This window comes from Otolemur garnettii, unplaced genomic scaffold (assembly GCF_000181295.1).
Source record: "Otolemur garnettii isolate 467f Iridium unplaced genomic scaffold, OtoGar3 scaffold00025, whole genome shotgun sequence".
In the NCBI taxonomy this organism is placed as follows: domain Eukaryota; kingdom Metazoa; phylum Chordata; class Mammalia; order Primates; family Galagidae; genus Otolemur; species Otolemur garnettii.
Window position 1 is genome coordinate 16,459,098 of NW_003852420.1, and position 15,110 is coordinate 16,474,207.

At 46.3% G+C, this 15,110-nt stretch overlaps 1 protein-coding gene across 1 annotated transcript in view; it reads left to right on the forward strand.

Moving 5' to 3' along the window:
* Window positions 1-2,095, forward strand: part of DYNLRB1 (dynein light chain roadblock-type 1) — a 23,970-nt gene extending 21,875 nt beyond the window's left edge. Inside the window, exon 4 of the mRNA XM_003788110.3 lies at window positions 1,711-2,095. Within this exon, the coding sequence (XP_003788158.1) occupies window positions 1,711-1,754 (44 nt within the window). The 3' untranslated portion in view covers window positions 1,755-2,095. The remainder of the gene's footprint in view (window positions 1-1,710) is intronic.
* The last annotated feature ends 13,015 nt before the right edge of the window (window positions 2,096-15,110 follow it).

The window sequence follows — 15,110 nt, forward strand, 5'->3', positions numbered from 1 at the left end:
GATGCTGGGGCTATAGGCAAGCACCACCACACTCTTTTTTTTTTTTTTTTTTTTTTTTTTGAGACAGAATCTCACTATGTCGCCCTCGGTAGAGTACTGTGGCATCATAGCTCATAGCGACCTCAAACTCTTGGACTCAAGAGATTCTCTTGCCTCAGCCTCCCAAGTAGCTAGGACTATTACTACTATACTGTGGCTCAGGCTGGTCTCGAACCTGTGAGCTCAGGCAATCCACCTGCCTTAGCCTCCCTGAGTGCTAGGATTATAGGCTTGACCCACCACACCTGGCTTTTATTAGTGATTGTTTTTATTTATGCAGATTGCTTAGCCTTGAAACTGTCAGCTACTTAATTCTGTTTCTTACTCATTTGCAACAACTCATCATGGGAGTAACCACACTTTAGGCTTGAATCTGGCAACAAAGCAGACATGGCTGAGGTCTCTCATGTTCAGCAGACAGAGGAGTTCAGAGTCTGGAGTCAAAGTTAGCTCCCCCGTTCTCCCCAACCCACCCCCTCCCATATATTTATTTGCCTTGGCTTATACAAGTCATTTAGCTCTCTAAACATCAGTGTTCTCCAGATGACTTGAGAATTCATTGAGATTCCACAGGAAAGTCACATATCAGGACTAGAGCCTTGGTGAATTTGTGGTTTGATTATTAAGTGGACAAAGTTGAAACGCCCTGCTTCTCCAGTTTCCTCTTCTATAAAATGAGAGGCAGTCATACCCTTTGAGAACTTGTGCTTCCTATGATTTCATGGTGGACATTTCTTTTTACTGGGCTGGATCTCTGGAGCTGGAATCCAGGCAGCTTTGTCCCTTTTTGACCTAGTGTCTTTGAAATTTTCCCCAGAAGCATCTGGAAAGCCAACAACTGAGCTTTAGACAGAAACTGACATTAACCCACGACCTGTGAGGTTATGGTTAGAATCCTATCTTTGGGCTCAGTGCCTGTGGCTAAGGCGCCAGCCACATTCACCTAAGGTGGCGGGTTCGAATCCAGCCTGGGCCCACCAAAACAACAATGACAGCTGCAACCAAAAAATAGCCAGGCATTGTGGCCGGAGCCTGTGGTCCCAGCTACTTGGGAGACAGAAACAGGAGACTCGCTTGAGCCCAGGAATTGGAGATTGCTGTAAGTTGTGATGTCATAGCACTCTACCCAAGGGGACAGCTTGAGGCTCTGTCTCAAAAAAAAAAAAAAAAAAAAGAATCCTATCTTTGACACTAACTGGATAACCTCAAGCTAATAGTTCTTCAGGAACCTGCAGTACCAGCGTCACTTGGGAACTTGTTAGAACTGAAAATTCTTGGGTTCCTTCTGAATCAGTGGGTCTGGGGGTGGAGCCACAGATGACTGGGATGCCCTCTAGGCTGAGAACCACAGACCAGAGTCCCCTCTTGGAGAACAGGAATAAGACTGCTGCCTATCTGCTGCTACTTACTCTCATGGGGGAGGATCAGAACAGAGGATGCATTCAGTGCCCGCTGCCTGGTGAAGGAGGAGACTCTACTTGCAGGAGCCCCCACAGGAAACTTACAAATTTATCTTCCATTTTCCCAGCAATTGGAATTAGCCTAAGCACTGATGCTTTTTATTGCTTTTCTCCCCTTCCCCCATTTTATGGTTAGTGATTCAATTATGTGATGGTTATATTTTTCTCTCATTTGACAGTTAGTGATTTGTTTACCTTTTTTCTTTTGCAGATAAAGACTATTTCCTGATTGTGATTCAGAATCCAACTGAATAAGCCACTCTTTTGGTTCCCTGTGTCATTCCTTAATTTAATGCCCCCTAAGAATAATAATATTCATCATGTTAGTAGACTGGCACGTGGACATCGCTTCAGAGCCCACTCAGACCAATCCAGTGGCCATTGGAGGGCTGGCAGCTCTGCTCACTCTGCCAAAGGAATCCTCCCTGCTGTACCAGTCTCTCCCAGAGCTCCCAGGAGGGCCGTCTTTCCTCTTTTCCAGGTTTTGGAGCAAGAGCTTATGAGAAACCCACACCCAGCTTCCTTCTGACCTTCAGTTCACTTTGTTACCCTTGGAAAAGGCTGTTTTTCTTTAACTAAAAATAACTGAAATGCTTGCCCTTTTGTTGTGTCTTTAAACACTAGGTTGAGCAGGCTCTCCCTTCCTGTGTAACCACACAGTCTGAAGCCTGAGCCAGGTGCCTCCCCAGCCCTGGGGCAGACTGCTCCTGGCCTCTGAGAGGCCTGCTTCTTGCTGCGCCTGTGGCCATACCCAGTGTAGCTGGATATATAATTGGTTCCCCACTTTCTGGGCCTCCTGTCCTCAGACATACTCTTTATCACTTCCCACTCTCACCAGTGTTCTAAAAGATGTTTTCTACTACACTGCACTGGGGAAAGGAGTGAGTGATGTTTATTGAGGACCCAGAATGCTCTGACTTCCTATACAGTAGCTGGCATCACCTCACAATACCCTACAGACAGGGCTCTAGAGAATGGCTTACCTAAAGCCCCACAGCCAAGAGCACAGTCCCCAACTGCTCTTTCTACACTGCCCAACCTGGAAACCTGGGAGGTCTTATTCACCAGGCTGAGCTCAGCCTGGGTAAACATCTGCCTCCCACAGACTGGTGTGCAGGGTCACGGAGAGGTTCTCAGAACTTGCCTATGTTCAAGGCTACCCATCATCCAGAAGCACCCTTGTTTTTTACCCCCAGAAGCCACATGTTTTTACTTTGTAATCGGTTTTTGTCTTTTTTCTTTCCCTTGTTAATGCTGGAAAAAGACCCAAAACTATAATGTGAGCCTAGAAATCCCCCTTCCTTGTCCTCCCTGCTCAGAAGTAACTGCTATCTACAATGGGAGCTCTTCATTTAGCACACAGACTTTTCCAGATTTCCACAGATACCTGAAGGGTATCAGTCATGGTAGTAAAACGCATACCCTTAGGAGTTTAGGGATGTAGTTTATAAGGCCTAACAAAATGTCTTCAAAATCTTGTATTTTAATGAAAGGGCTCATCCTTACCCTCTACTGACCTTAACTCTAACCCCTAACCCTGATCCAAACCCCCACAAAGAGAAAAAGATACAGGTGGCACCTGTGGCTCAGTAAGTAGGGTGCTGACCCCATATACCAAGGGTGACAGGTTCAAACCCGGCCCCAGCCAAACTGCAATAACAAAAAAAAAAGCCAGGCGTGGTGGGCGCCTGTAGTCCCAGCTAACTCGGGAGGCTGAGGTAAGAGAATCACCTAAGCCCAAGAGCTGGAGGTTGCTGTGAGCTGTGATGCAACGGCACTCTACCAAAGGCAACAAAGTGAGACTCTGTCTCTAAAAAAAGAAAAAAGATACTAAGAATTTTCTACTCTATAATATATCCATAGTTGTCTTAATAGATAAATAATCCTTCTTAAATAGTTTTCCCTAAATCTGTAAGTAAAATTGGTTCTCTGGGAAACCACTGTTGTTCACTGTGTCCTTATGGGCCCAGGAGGAACCCCTAAGAGAGGGTGATTGGAAACTCCACGTGTAATTATCTCTTAGATTTGTTTTGAAAGAAAGTGGAGTTATGGCCACCAGGATCTTCCTTTTCTCAGAAGCTGCTGGAGACCAGGATCTAAGTCTGAGGCTCCCCTGACGTAGCTTAAGCTTCTGCAAAAAGGGTAATGGGAAAGAAGGTGGGCGGAGGGGGTCAAGTTTCTAGGGAGTGATAGAATAGAGCTTGGGGGTCTGTCCCTCTACCACTCCCTTTTGTTTTCTTTATCTGAAAACAGCCACCAAGGTCCTAGAGAAAGTTGAGGCTCAGTCTTTGGGGAAAACCTGATGACTTGTGAAAATATATAAGTGATAAAGAGCTCCAGGTCCCTTGAGCACTGAGATTTCACACATCAGAAGCCCACCTTGGGTCCATTCAAGTTTGTAACCCAGAAAGTATAACTCCCTGAACTCAATATGTTAAAATTCAATTTCAAATGTCTAAATATTAACACATGTAAAAATCCTAGTGTTTCTTTAGGAAGCATACAGTATCTGTCAAGGTTAGAGACTGACCTTTGTCCCAGGCCTGGAGGGAAAGGCATGGGTTCTGGTTTCAAGAAGTACATTTGCCAAAATTGCAAAGATGTGTCTATGCCTAGCATTCAATTATGACCATTTTTGAACATACAGAGAAATTGAAATAATTGTATACATTCCATCTGAATTCTACAGTTAACCATTTTGTTATATTTCTGTATTCCATAACTCTCCAGTCCTCCATCCATCCTACTGTTTGGTGCATTTTGAAGTAAATTGCAGACAGTACACACCCCTAAATTCTCCCATGTACGTATCATTAGTTTCCTTTTTTGGAAGATGAGTAAGATGTACAGACAATGAAACACACAAATCTTTTTTTTTTTTTTTTTTTTTTTTTTTTGAGACGGAGCCTCAAGCTATCCCCCCATGGTAGAGTGCCATGGCATCACGCTCACAGCAACTTCCAACTCCTGGGCTCAAGCGAGTCTCCTGCCTCAGCCTCCCAAGTAGCTGGGACTACAGGTGCCCACCACAACGCCCGGCCATTTTTTGGTTGCAGCCATTATTGTTGTTTGGCGGGCCCAGGCTGGGGATTCGAACCCGCCACCTTAGGTGTATGTGGCTGGCGCCTTAGCCGCTTGAGCCACAGGCGCTGAGCCGAAACACACAAATCTTAAGTGACAATGCTGACCCCTGTGGATCCTTACTACCCTTTCAAGAAAGGTCTAATCACCCCAGAAAGTTCAGTCCTGCTGCTTCCCAATCACTCTAGCCCATATGGTTTTGCCCTCCAAGATACAGCTTTTGCTTGGGGTCCCTGGGCAGGGTCCTGCAATTTGGGAAAATGGCTGCCTCTCAGGAAATGCTGCAGCTGTCATCTCTGTTTATTGTTAGTTGCTCTGCCTCAGCCCTGGCCATGGCTCCTGGGAATTTTGATCTGGTGTTAACTATTTCTCCAAAAATTAAGAATGCATTATAAGAGGCTTTCTCCTCACTCATAGGTTTGGTTTGGAAACTAACTGCACTTTTGTACATGGTTTCATTGAGAATCCTCATCTTTCCACACCAAATTCTGGTTTGTCTCTATTCACCAAATTATCAGAAAAGGACAAAATGAGAAATGGAGGTCTCATAAATTCCATCAGCATAGCCGGTGGGAATTGCTAAGTTCACAAACACATCAAATTAGTAAAAGCCTTCTACTGTGTAAGCTGATCGATCATACATTCAAGTGAGAAGGAAAATAACACAATTACAGAACATTTTCAAAATGCCAGTTAGATCAAAGGCAACTTTATTTTGGTCTCCCACTGTCTTATCCCCCAGGGCTCCCACTTCCCCTGCCCCTCAGCAAACTATCAAACTATTGGGCAAGCCCTGCTGAGGGAGGGTGGTGTGCCCATTCAAATACTAGAACAGGGACCTGCGTTTGGAGATAGAGGCCACCCCTTCCCCAATGTGGGCTGACTGGGAGCCCAGCTATTCTGGACAGCAGCCAAGTGCTTGACCCTGGCCTTAATTTATTTGCCCACCTTGTGTTGTCATCTATTTCGCTCCTGTTGCTAAGAGAGGGGTGAGATGGGAGAGTAAAGTTCATAGCTTACTGACACTTGTGAACTGGCTTCCAGCTCTGGGCCTGGTTCGTGTTTAAAGCTGCACCTTGCAATTCTGGTTTGTTTTCCACCACCCCTTCTCTCAGGCAGCCTCACCTGCAGTTCTCTTCCTGTGGACAATGTGCTCTTTCTGGCTGACCCCTTCTTTCCTTTTGGCACTTAAAGTCCCCCTCTGCACACTGCAAGGGTCAGATAAAGGGGACATTCCAGTTGAAGTGCTGGGCAGTAAACCCAGAGAGCAAATGCTGAGTAGGCTAGAAGGGATGTCACCAAGAAGAAAATAAAACCAATAGATTATCTGATGCATTTGAATATACTCAGAGACTTTCAGTTCTGCCAGAGATTTAAGGATCATTTAGAAAACAAAAGAGAAAATTTTAAGCCAAAACTGCAATAAAATTGAAAACTTGTACCATAAAAAGCAAACCAGAGCATATTATGCGGCTCAGCTGTGGATAACTATGTAGGTGGGCTACAGCACTCCTGAAGGTGCTATAAACCGCAAGGGAGTTGAGGGGAGGTCGAGTCAATCACCTTCCATGCTAAGAACTAAAGAAATAGCAGAAAACCATGGTGCATAAAGATGTGAAGGCAAACATCAGAATAAACTATGGTAAGTATTTAAAGTGCAATTTTTCTTTTATACTGCAAGTATTTGGGTAAAATTTAAATTTAAAATGTTTGTAATAACCTAACAATATGCTTATAATTTGAACGAGTGCTTCCCAGTCCTTTCAAGTGAAATATCTTAAGAATGAGGATAATAATCTAGAACTCCAGGGGGAGGGGTGGCGCCTGTGGCTCAAAAGGGTAAGGCGTTGGTCCCATATGTTGGAGGTGGTGGGTTCAAACCCAGCCCCAGCTAAAAAAAAAACCCCAGGGGGAGTCTGTAGGAGACCAGAGGGAACCCATCACAATCATAACACTCTTTAAAAATGTGGACACATTTTGCACCCTGGTGGCTCTGTGGAGGGTGTGGGGCTGAGTGGATTGGGGAGCCAGTCAGCAAGGTGAGGACTGATGGTGGCATGGACCCTAGGGCTTACATGTGGTCAGAAGGGGGTTCCAAAAGGAAGGTGCCAAGACCCACTGGTGGGCCTTGACTGTGGGAAGGGAGGGAATGAGACAATCCAGAAAGACTCCTGGGTACTTGCTTGGGCAAGCAGGTGCTGGCTTACTGAGATAGGGATGATTGTGGAGCTTTGGAGGTTAAGAGGGGATCAACAGTTCTGAAATGGCCTGCTTAATTTGAGCCTAGTAGGTATCAATGCATAGAAGATACATTGAATAGATTACCAGTTCGTGCTGAATATATAGCTTTGGAGCTGTCTGTGATTGGTATTTAAAGCCAGGGAGCTTCCAATGAATTCACCAGAGTGTGAGAGGGAAGAGAATGGGGAGGAGAGAACAGGTCTGAAGGCATCACTTGGGACACTCCTTCCTTGGAGGTCTGCTGGGGGAGCAGCAGCCCGCAGAAACTGAGGAGGAAGTCCAGGAGAGCCAGGGTGTCAAAGAAGCTGGTTCAATTAGTATTCAGGTCAGCTGCAGAAAACCCAAAGTAACAGCAATTTAAACAAAATAAAGATCTGGTTAGCAGTCCAGGGCTGGATTGGTGACCACATAGTCATCAGGGACCCAGGTGCCTTCAACTTTCACTTCCACCACCCTAGGGTGCAGCCTTTGTTCTCATGATTCAAAATAGTTGCTGGAGCCCCAGCAATCACATTTAAGTTTCAGGCAGCTGATAGAGGATGCAGGTAAAGGATGTACCCATTCCCTTTAAGGAAATTTCCCAGAAGTCCCACCCAGTCCTTTCCACTTACACTTTATTAACTGAAGTTTTGTCGTCTTGTTGCTCCCACCTGCGTGGATGTGGGGAAACCAAGTCCTTTAGCCGGGTGCATGGCTGCACCAAAAACCTTCAGGGCTCCCTTTGCAGGGGGAATGGGACAATAGTTGCTAGAGTCCCAGCCACACTCTCTGCCATAGAAGCTGAGAGGAAACAGAATTCCCGGAAGGAGGAAGTGGTCATCAGAGACCATTAAAACGAGGACAGAGGAGTGATGGCAGGATTCAGCCATGGGGGGAATCTGCCGATCAGGACAGGGCATTGGGTGCTAGAAGACCAACTTGGAGGGTTTCAGGAGAAAGTCCAGGGAGGAGATGAAGGAGCAGCTGAAGACAAGTGCTGAAGCTGGGAAGGAAGCCGAGAAGTAGCCAGGGAGGAAGGGACATGTTTGTTTGCTGGAGGGTAGGGAAGATACTGAGGGCCTCAGAGGAATGAAGGTCAGAGAGTGTAAAGAAGGCAGCATGAGGCAAAGGGGAAGGACTGGCCTTAGAACAGGGACAGCGATCCCACTGTACATGAGAGGCAGCAGGGTGAGAGTTCACATTGCAGAGACAAGGGGAGGGGGCACACAGTTACCAAGATTAGCATGGGGAGGGCAGGTGGGCAACTGAGCTGAACTTTGTTGTAGAATCAGCACTTTTGCATCATCCTTTTTAGCCAAGGGTGCAACTGTGAATTCACAGCTGGACAAGGACAGGGACAGAGACTTTGATGGGTTAACCCAGCTGAAGAGGACGTTAAGGCTTTTGGAAGTGATTATCATGATGAGCTATGGAATTTGTGCTGGGAAAGGAAGGAAGTGGAGAGGCGGGAGTGACTGCTGGAGTCCTGACAGGCCGATGTGAGGAAGGGTGGTGGTCATTGTGCCCCTGGCCTTTCTTCCACAGGAGATGCACAGTAGGAGGTGAGGTCTAGGGCTAGAGTGGGGAAGAGACAGATGGTTTGGGGAGTGCTCAGAGAGGACTGGATTGGTGGGCTGAGGGAGTCCAGCTGGGCCCAGTCAGTGTGGGGAGATGGGATGGAGGGCAGGTGGGATTCACTGGACCCACAGGTTTGGGGAAGGACGGTCATTTCCCTGGGATGTTTTGAGTTTGAGGAGCCTAAACCTTGGAGACAAGCTTTACTCAAGAAGCAGAACTTTGGCTGGGAGCAGTGGCTCATGCCTGTAATCTTAGCACTCTGGGATGCCAAGTGGAGTGGATTACCAGAGCTCAGGAGTTCAAGACCAGCCTGGGCAAAGAGTGAGACCCCATCTCTACTAAAAATAGAAAAATTAGCCAGTCATCGTGGCACACACCTGTAGTCCTAGCTGCTTGGGAGCCTGCGGTAAGAGGATCCCCTGAGCCCAAAGTTTGAGGTTGCTGGCGAGCTATAACGTCATGACATTCTACCCAGAGTGAGAGTGAAACTCTGTCTCAGTAAATAAATAAATAAATAAATAAGCTCTGTGCCTATAGCTCAGCAGCTAGGGCACCAGCCACATACACTGGAGCTGGCAGATTTAAACCCAGCCCTGGCCTGCCTAACAACAATGACAACAACAAAAAAAATAGCCAGCTAGGTGTTGTGGTGGGCACCTGTAGTCCCAGCTACTTGGGAGGCTGAGTCAAGAGAATCCCTTGAGCCCAAGAGTTTGAGGTTGTTGTAAGCTGTGATGCCATGGACCAGGACGACAGCTTGAGACTCTATCTCAAAAAAAGAAAAAGAAAAAAAGCAGAACCTCATGCATGAATAGGTCAGAGGGCAGAAAAAGAATGAATAAAAAAAAAAGAGGCAGGGCCTTAACCTGGCACCTGGAGGAGGCAGAGTCTGGAAGTGGGGCCTGGGGAGTCATTGTCATGATGGAGGCACTGGTAGGTGTGAACAGTGGAGGATGCCCAAGACCCTATGAGTGGCTGAGGTGCAGCTAGAGTCTGGAAGGGCCAAGAAGAGGCCACTGCAGGTGACTGGCCAGCTCTGAGGGCTTTAGGACACAGGAGGTGGGGAGGATGATGGCCCTATCATCCAGGGAGGAGGGGACAACTGCAGAGGCCTGAGCACTGCCCTGGCCTGAGGGAGAAGACAACAGTGAGAATGAAGCCAAGAGGAAGGGAAAGGCCAGGGAAGCCCCAGTGCACAGTAGGGTTGGTGGTCTTGGCCTTCACTTTCCCAGCAAGTTCCAGAGGAGTGAGGTGGGGCAGTCTGGCCCCCCTTGGTGGGTTTCAGTCCGTGTGATCTTTGGAAAATTCCACTTTGAGTATGTAAACAGGAACCACCAATCCTTACTCAGAGATAATGATGCTGATTCAGACTTAATTCTTCTGGGTCCTCCCAACTGGAGACTTGTTTTACAAGCCAGTTCATCGCTTTAAACAAGGCTCCACAGCACGGTGGTCCAGCTAATTCTACTCCCTATCTCCCCCAGGGCTCCATCACCTCCTGAGTCACTCACTGACCCTCCACCTCAGAGGCAGGCTCTGATACTATCTCAGTTTTGCAGATGAAGGAACTTGAGGCTCCAGTAGGTAAGAGAGTCCTCAAAGTTATTCAATGAATGGTAAATCTACTTAGGACCAGGTCTGTCTCTGGCCTGCCTGCCATCATGTAATGGAACAAACAGACTCAGAGAGGGTATAATCTGCCCCCCATCACACAGTAATTAGTGGCTGTCCAGGCCAAGGGTTGCCCCATGCTCATGTGACAGGTCAACCAGGGCTCCCTTTGTGCCTTTTTTTAGGCCCATGAGTCCAAGTCAGAAGCCACAGCACAACAGGAGTGAGAGGATGGGAGCAAAGCAGTGCAGGCTGTGCTTGACCCTGGGGGAGACACGTCCCCAAGCTGAACCTTTGATATCACTTCTTTTTTCTTTTTCTTTTTTTTAGAGACAGAGTCTCACTTTATTGTCCTCTGTAGAGTGCTGAGGCATCACACAGCTCACAGCAACCTCCAACTCCTGGGCTTAGGCGATTCTCTTGCCTCAGCCTCCCATCCCAAGTAGTTGGGATAACAGGCGCCCATCACAATGCCCAGCTATTTTTTTGTTACAGTTTGGCCAGGGCTGGGTTTGAACCCGCCGCCCTTGGTATATGGGGCCTGTGCCCTACCAGCTGAGCCACAGGCGCCACCCCTGATATCACATCTTTTAAAAAATAAAAAACAGGTGGGGCATGGTGGTTCACACCTATAATCCTAGGACTCTGGGAGGCTAAGGTGAGCAGATTGCTTGAACTTAGAAGTTCAAGATCATCCTGAAGAAGAGCAAGACCCCCATCTCCACTAAAAATAGAACTAATCAAGCATTGTGGAGGGCACCTGTAGTCCCAGCTACTTGGGAGGCTGAGGCAAGAGGATCACATGAGCCCAAGAGTTTGAGTTTGCTGTGGACTATGATGCCATAACACTCTACCAAGGTGACAAAGTCAGACTTTGTCTAAAAAAAAAGAATGAATAAATGAAATAAAAATAAATAATAAAAACTCTTCCCTTAAGGGGCTTGCATTTTGTTTTTTTATTTTTGAGACAGAGTCTTACTTTGTCACCCTCGGTAGAGTGCTTGGCATCACAGCTCACAGCAACCTCTAACTGTTGGGCTCAAGCAATTAATTCTCTTGCCTCAGCCTCCCAAGTAGCTGGGATTACAGGTGCCCACCACAATGCCTGGTTATTTTTAGAGATGAGGTCTTGCTCTGGTTCAGGCCGGTCTCCAACCCATGAGCTCAGGTACTAAATCCACTTCAGCCTCCCAGAGTGCTGGGAGTACAGGTGTGAGCCACTGCACTCTGCCTAGGGGCTTGCATTTTAGTGGGAAGGAGAAAAAAAAGAAAATTTGATAATAAATGAAATAAATCCACAATGAGATACCACTGCACACCCACCAAGATGGCTAAAATTAAAAGAATGACAATGCCAAATGTTGGCAAGGACACAGAGCAACTGGACCTCACATATTTATTGATAGGATCTAAAATGGAACAATGCTTTGGAAAAAGGTCTGGCAATTTCTCCTAAAAGAAAACACACTCCGGGTGGTGCCTGTGGCTCAAAGGAGTAGGACACCAACCCCATATACTGGAGGTGGTGGGTTCAAACCCGGCCCCAGCCAAAAACTGCAAAAAAAAAAAAAAAAAGAAAGAAAGAAAGAAAACACACTTCTACCCACAACCTAACAATTCCACTCCCAGGTATTTGTCCAAATGAAACAAAAGAGCATGTCCATACGAACTGTTATGGGAATGTGCACAGCAGCTTTATTCACAACAGCCACCACCTGGAAATAGCCCAAGTTTCTATCAGTAGAAGAATGAGTAAACCAACTGGCACATCCATACATTGGAACTACTCAGCAATATGAAGAAATGCTGATGTCAGCAACAACACAGTGACCCTCAAAAACATTGAAGAAAAAAGCCAGACACAAAGGAATACATAGCTGGGAGGCTGAGGCAGGAGGGTCACTTGAACCCAGGAATTTGAGGCTGCTGTGAGCTAGTCTGAGGCCACAGCACTGTAACCTGAGGAAACAGAGTGAGGCTTTGTCTTAAAACAAAACAAAACAAAAAACAAAACAAAACACAGACCTGTAATCCTAGCACTGTGGGAAGGCCAAGGCAAGTGGATGGCCTGTGCTCAGGAGTTTGAGACCAGCCTGAGCAAGAACAAGACCCCTCCAACCCCAAATCTAAAAAATAGAAGAATCAGCTGGGCATTGTGTTGGGTACATATAGCCCCAGCTATTTGGGAGGCTGGGCAAGATCACTTGAACTCAGGAGTCTGAGGTTGCTATGAGGTAGACTGAGGCCATGGCACTCTAGCCCAAGCAACAGAGCAAGACTCTGTCTCAAAAAAAAAGAATTCTTGGAGGCCACTTGTTGGTCAATTTCCCTTTCCCGATAAAAGCCTTTAGTTGCGTGTTGGGGCCTTGGCTGTGCTGATGGCCAGAAACCAAGAGCCTTCTCCACAGCCCCTTTGGAAAAAAAAAAAAAAAAGAAGTTGTCATAATGGTACATGCCTTAGTAAGGAGATGGCTGGGGAGAGACCAGAGGGAAGGCTCGGGGATGGTCATGTTCTAGTTCTTGACGGGTTTGAGTTACACAGGTGTGTGTACTTAACAGACTCACCAAACAGTACATTTAACATCTATGCATGTCATTGTAAATTTTGCCCCCCAAAAGAAAAAAGAACCCTAAAGAAATACTGTTATGCATGTGAAATGTTGAGGGAGAAAGTGAACTGATGTCTGAGATTTACTCTGAAATGCAACAAAAAACAGATCAATAGAGAAGTGATAAAGCAGAAGGTGGGAAATGTTCATAGTAAAATGAACCAAACAGTTTTGGGGTCCTTGGGGTCACCAAACAATTATTTCAAGGGTTGTGTGTAAACAACCTTTATTTATTTATGAAAATCATAAATAAAATGCTTTGATATAGCATATTAGGTGCTGACTGCTATGGCAAAAAGTTAAGCAAGTAATTGGGAGGGAGGATCAAGAGTGGGGGGGGAGGCTGCCATAATAAGGTCATCCAAGGAGTTCTCCCCAAGGAGGTACTTGAAGCAAGACTTAAGGTAAGAGCATGAACCACTTAGAGATCTTGGGGGAGAATGTTCCAGGCACAGGCCCTGGCATGAGCATGTGGAGGATTCCTGGAGTAGGCAGGAGGCCAGGGTGGCTGAAGCCACGGAGCAGCTAGGAGTCAGGTCTTGCAGGCCTCAGGCCCTTGTCAGCCTTTGGCTTTTACTCTGGCTGGTGGGATGCAGGGACAGTGAGACTCCTATGTGCACAGGATAGTTGTTGTCACTGTCCAGAGCAAGAGACAATCAAGCACATAGATAATGGCGGCAGTCCAGCAGGAGCCGGTCGGTGGTGGTGGGGAGATGAAGTCATATCCTGAAGGTGGAACCAATAAGATTCGAGCATGGCTTGACTGGGGGGGTGGGAGGGGAGGCTGGGGGAGGGGAGTTGGAAAGAAAAGAGTTAAAGAGGACTCCAAGGGTTTGGGCCTGAACAATGGAGATGTGGAAGATTACACCTGGTGTATGTTTTAGGGGAAGATCATGGGTTTATTTTGGGTAGGTCAGGTTTGAGGTGCCTGCTGGACATTTTAGTAGAGAGACATGGGTGCAGGAGTGATGGGGCAGAGGAGGGAACTGTAGGCAGTGAATTAAAGGACTGAAGGAGAGAAAGCCAGTCCCGCTACCTGTAGGTGAGGAAGAGTACAGACCTTCGGGTTTGGGAGATGGGTCCTACTCCCCAGCTATAGCCTCAGTTCAGGGCTGAGTCTGACAAAAGACGGGTGTAACCAGTTCCCAAGGCCATGGCTGACCCAGTTCTTTCTGTTGCTGTTAATGCCTCTGGTCACAGTCAATCTCCTGTGACATGTTTGTGAGGTTTGTCCACTTTAACACACACAGAGGTTTGGATCAAGAGTCAGCAAACTAAGGCCCTTAGGCCAACTCTGTCTTACCAAATAAAGTTTTATTAGGATGTAGCCACAAGAATTCAGGTTGTCTAAGGCTGCTTTCCCACTCCAAGGGCAAAGCTGAGTGGTGGCCAGAGACCATGCGATTTGTGAAGTCTAAAGCAGTGGTTCTCAACTTTCCTGATGCCGTGATCATTTAATACAGCTCCTCATGTTGTGGTGACCCCAACCATAAAATTATTTTCATTGCTACTTCATAACTGTAATTTTGCTACTGTTATGAATCATATGAATCGACCCCTGTGAAAGGGTCGTTTGACCCCCCCAAAGGGGTTGCGAACTGCTGGTCTAAAGTATTTACCATCTGGCCCTTTAAAAAGTGTGCTAACCTCCATTCCCCATCTTTCCTTAAACAGTGTAGTTTTACACAGGAACACACAGCAAGTTAGCCATTTATTTATTTTATTTATTTATTAGATAGGGTCTCATTCAGACCCCCAGGCTGGAGTGCATTGTGACAATTATAGCTCATGATAACCTCGAACTCCTGGGCTGAAATGATTCTCCCAGTTCAGCCTCCTACAGTGCCGGGATTATAGTCATGAGCCACTGTAACCCCAGTAAACTAATAAGACAAGTAGGTGGTTCCCTACTTACTATGAAAGTACACATTCTTAATCACATTGCCTCAGGCTCCTATGCACACCTACAAGCCGAATTTCTAGTTTGTAGGAAGGACATGGGCATCTTCAGTTAGGGTAGATTTCGCCAAAATGTTCCCCAGTGTGGCTGAAATCATTTACACTCCCAGCAGCAGGTTAGAGTTCCACATTCCTCTAAAATTTACTATCAGATGTTGTCAGACTTTATTAGTTACAGATCTCTGTTTATATTCCCTCAGATTTTCTGGATGTGAACAACAGGTTTGCTCCGTTTGTCCTGGGGCTCAGCAGCACCATACAATACTGAATTGTGTTCTAGGAAATAATGCCTCATGTTTCATCATGTAAACCAGTAAGTATGTTTACTGCAGCTTGTAGTTTTGTATTTTGGTAGAACTTGCCTACAAAACCACTTAGATTATTTGGGCTTTTGATGACTAACTTTTCAATTTTGTTTTGTTCAATCACCTTAATAAGGCTACTCAGTTTGTCCATTTCTTTCTAAATTAATTTTGGCAAATTTTTTCTTTTCTTTTCTTTTTTTTTTTTTTGAGACAGAGCCTCAAGCTGTCCCCCTGGGTAGAGTGCCGTG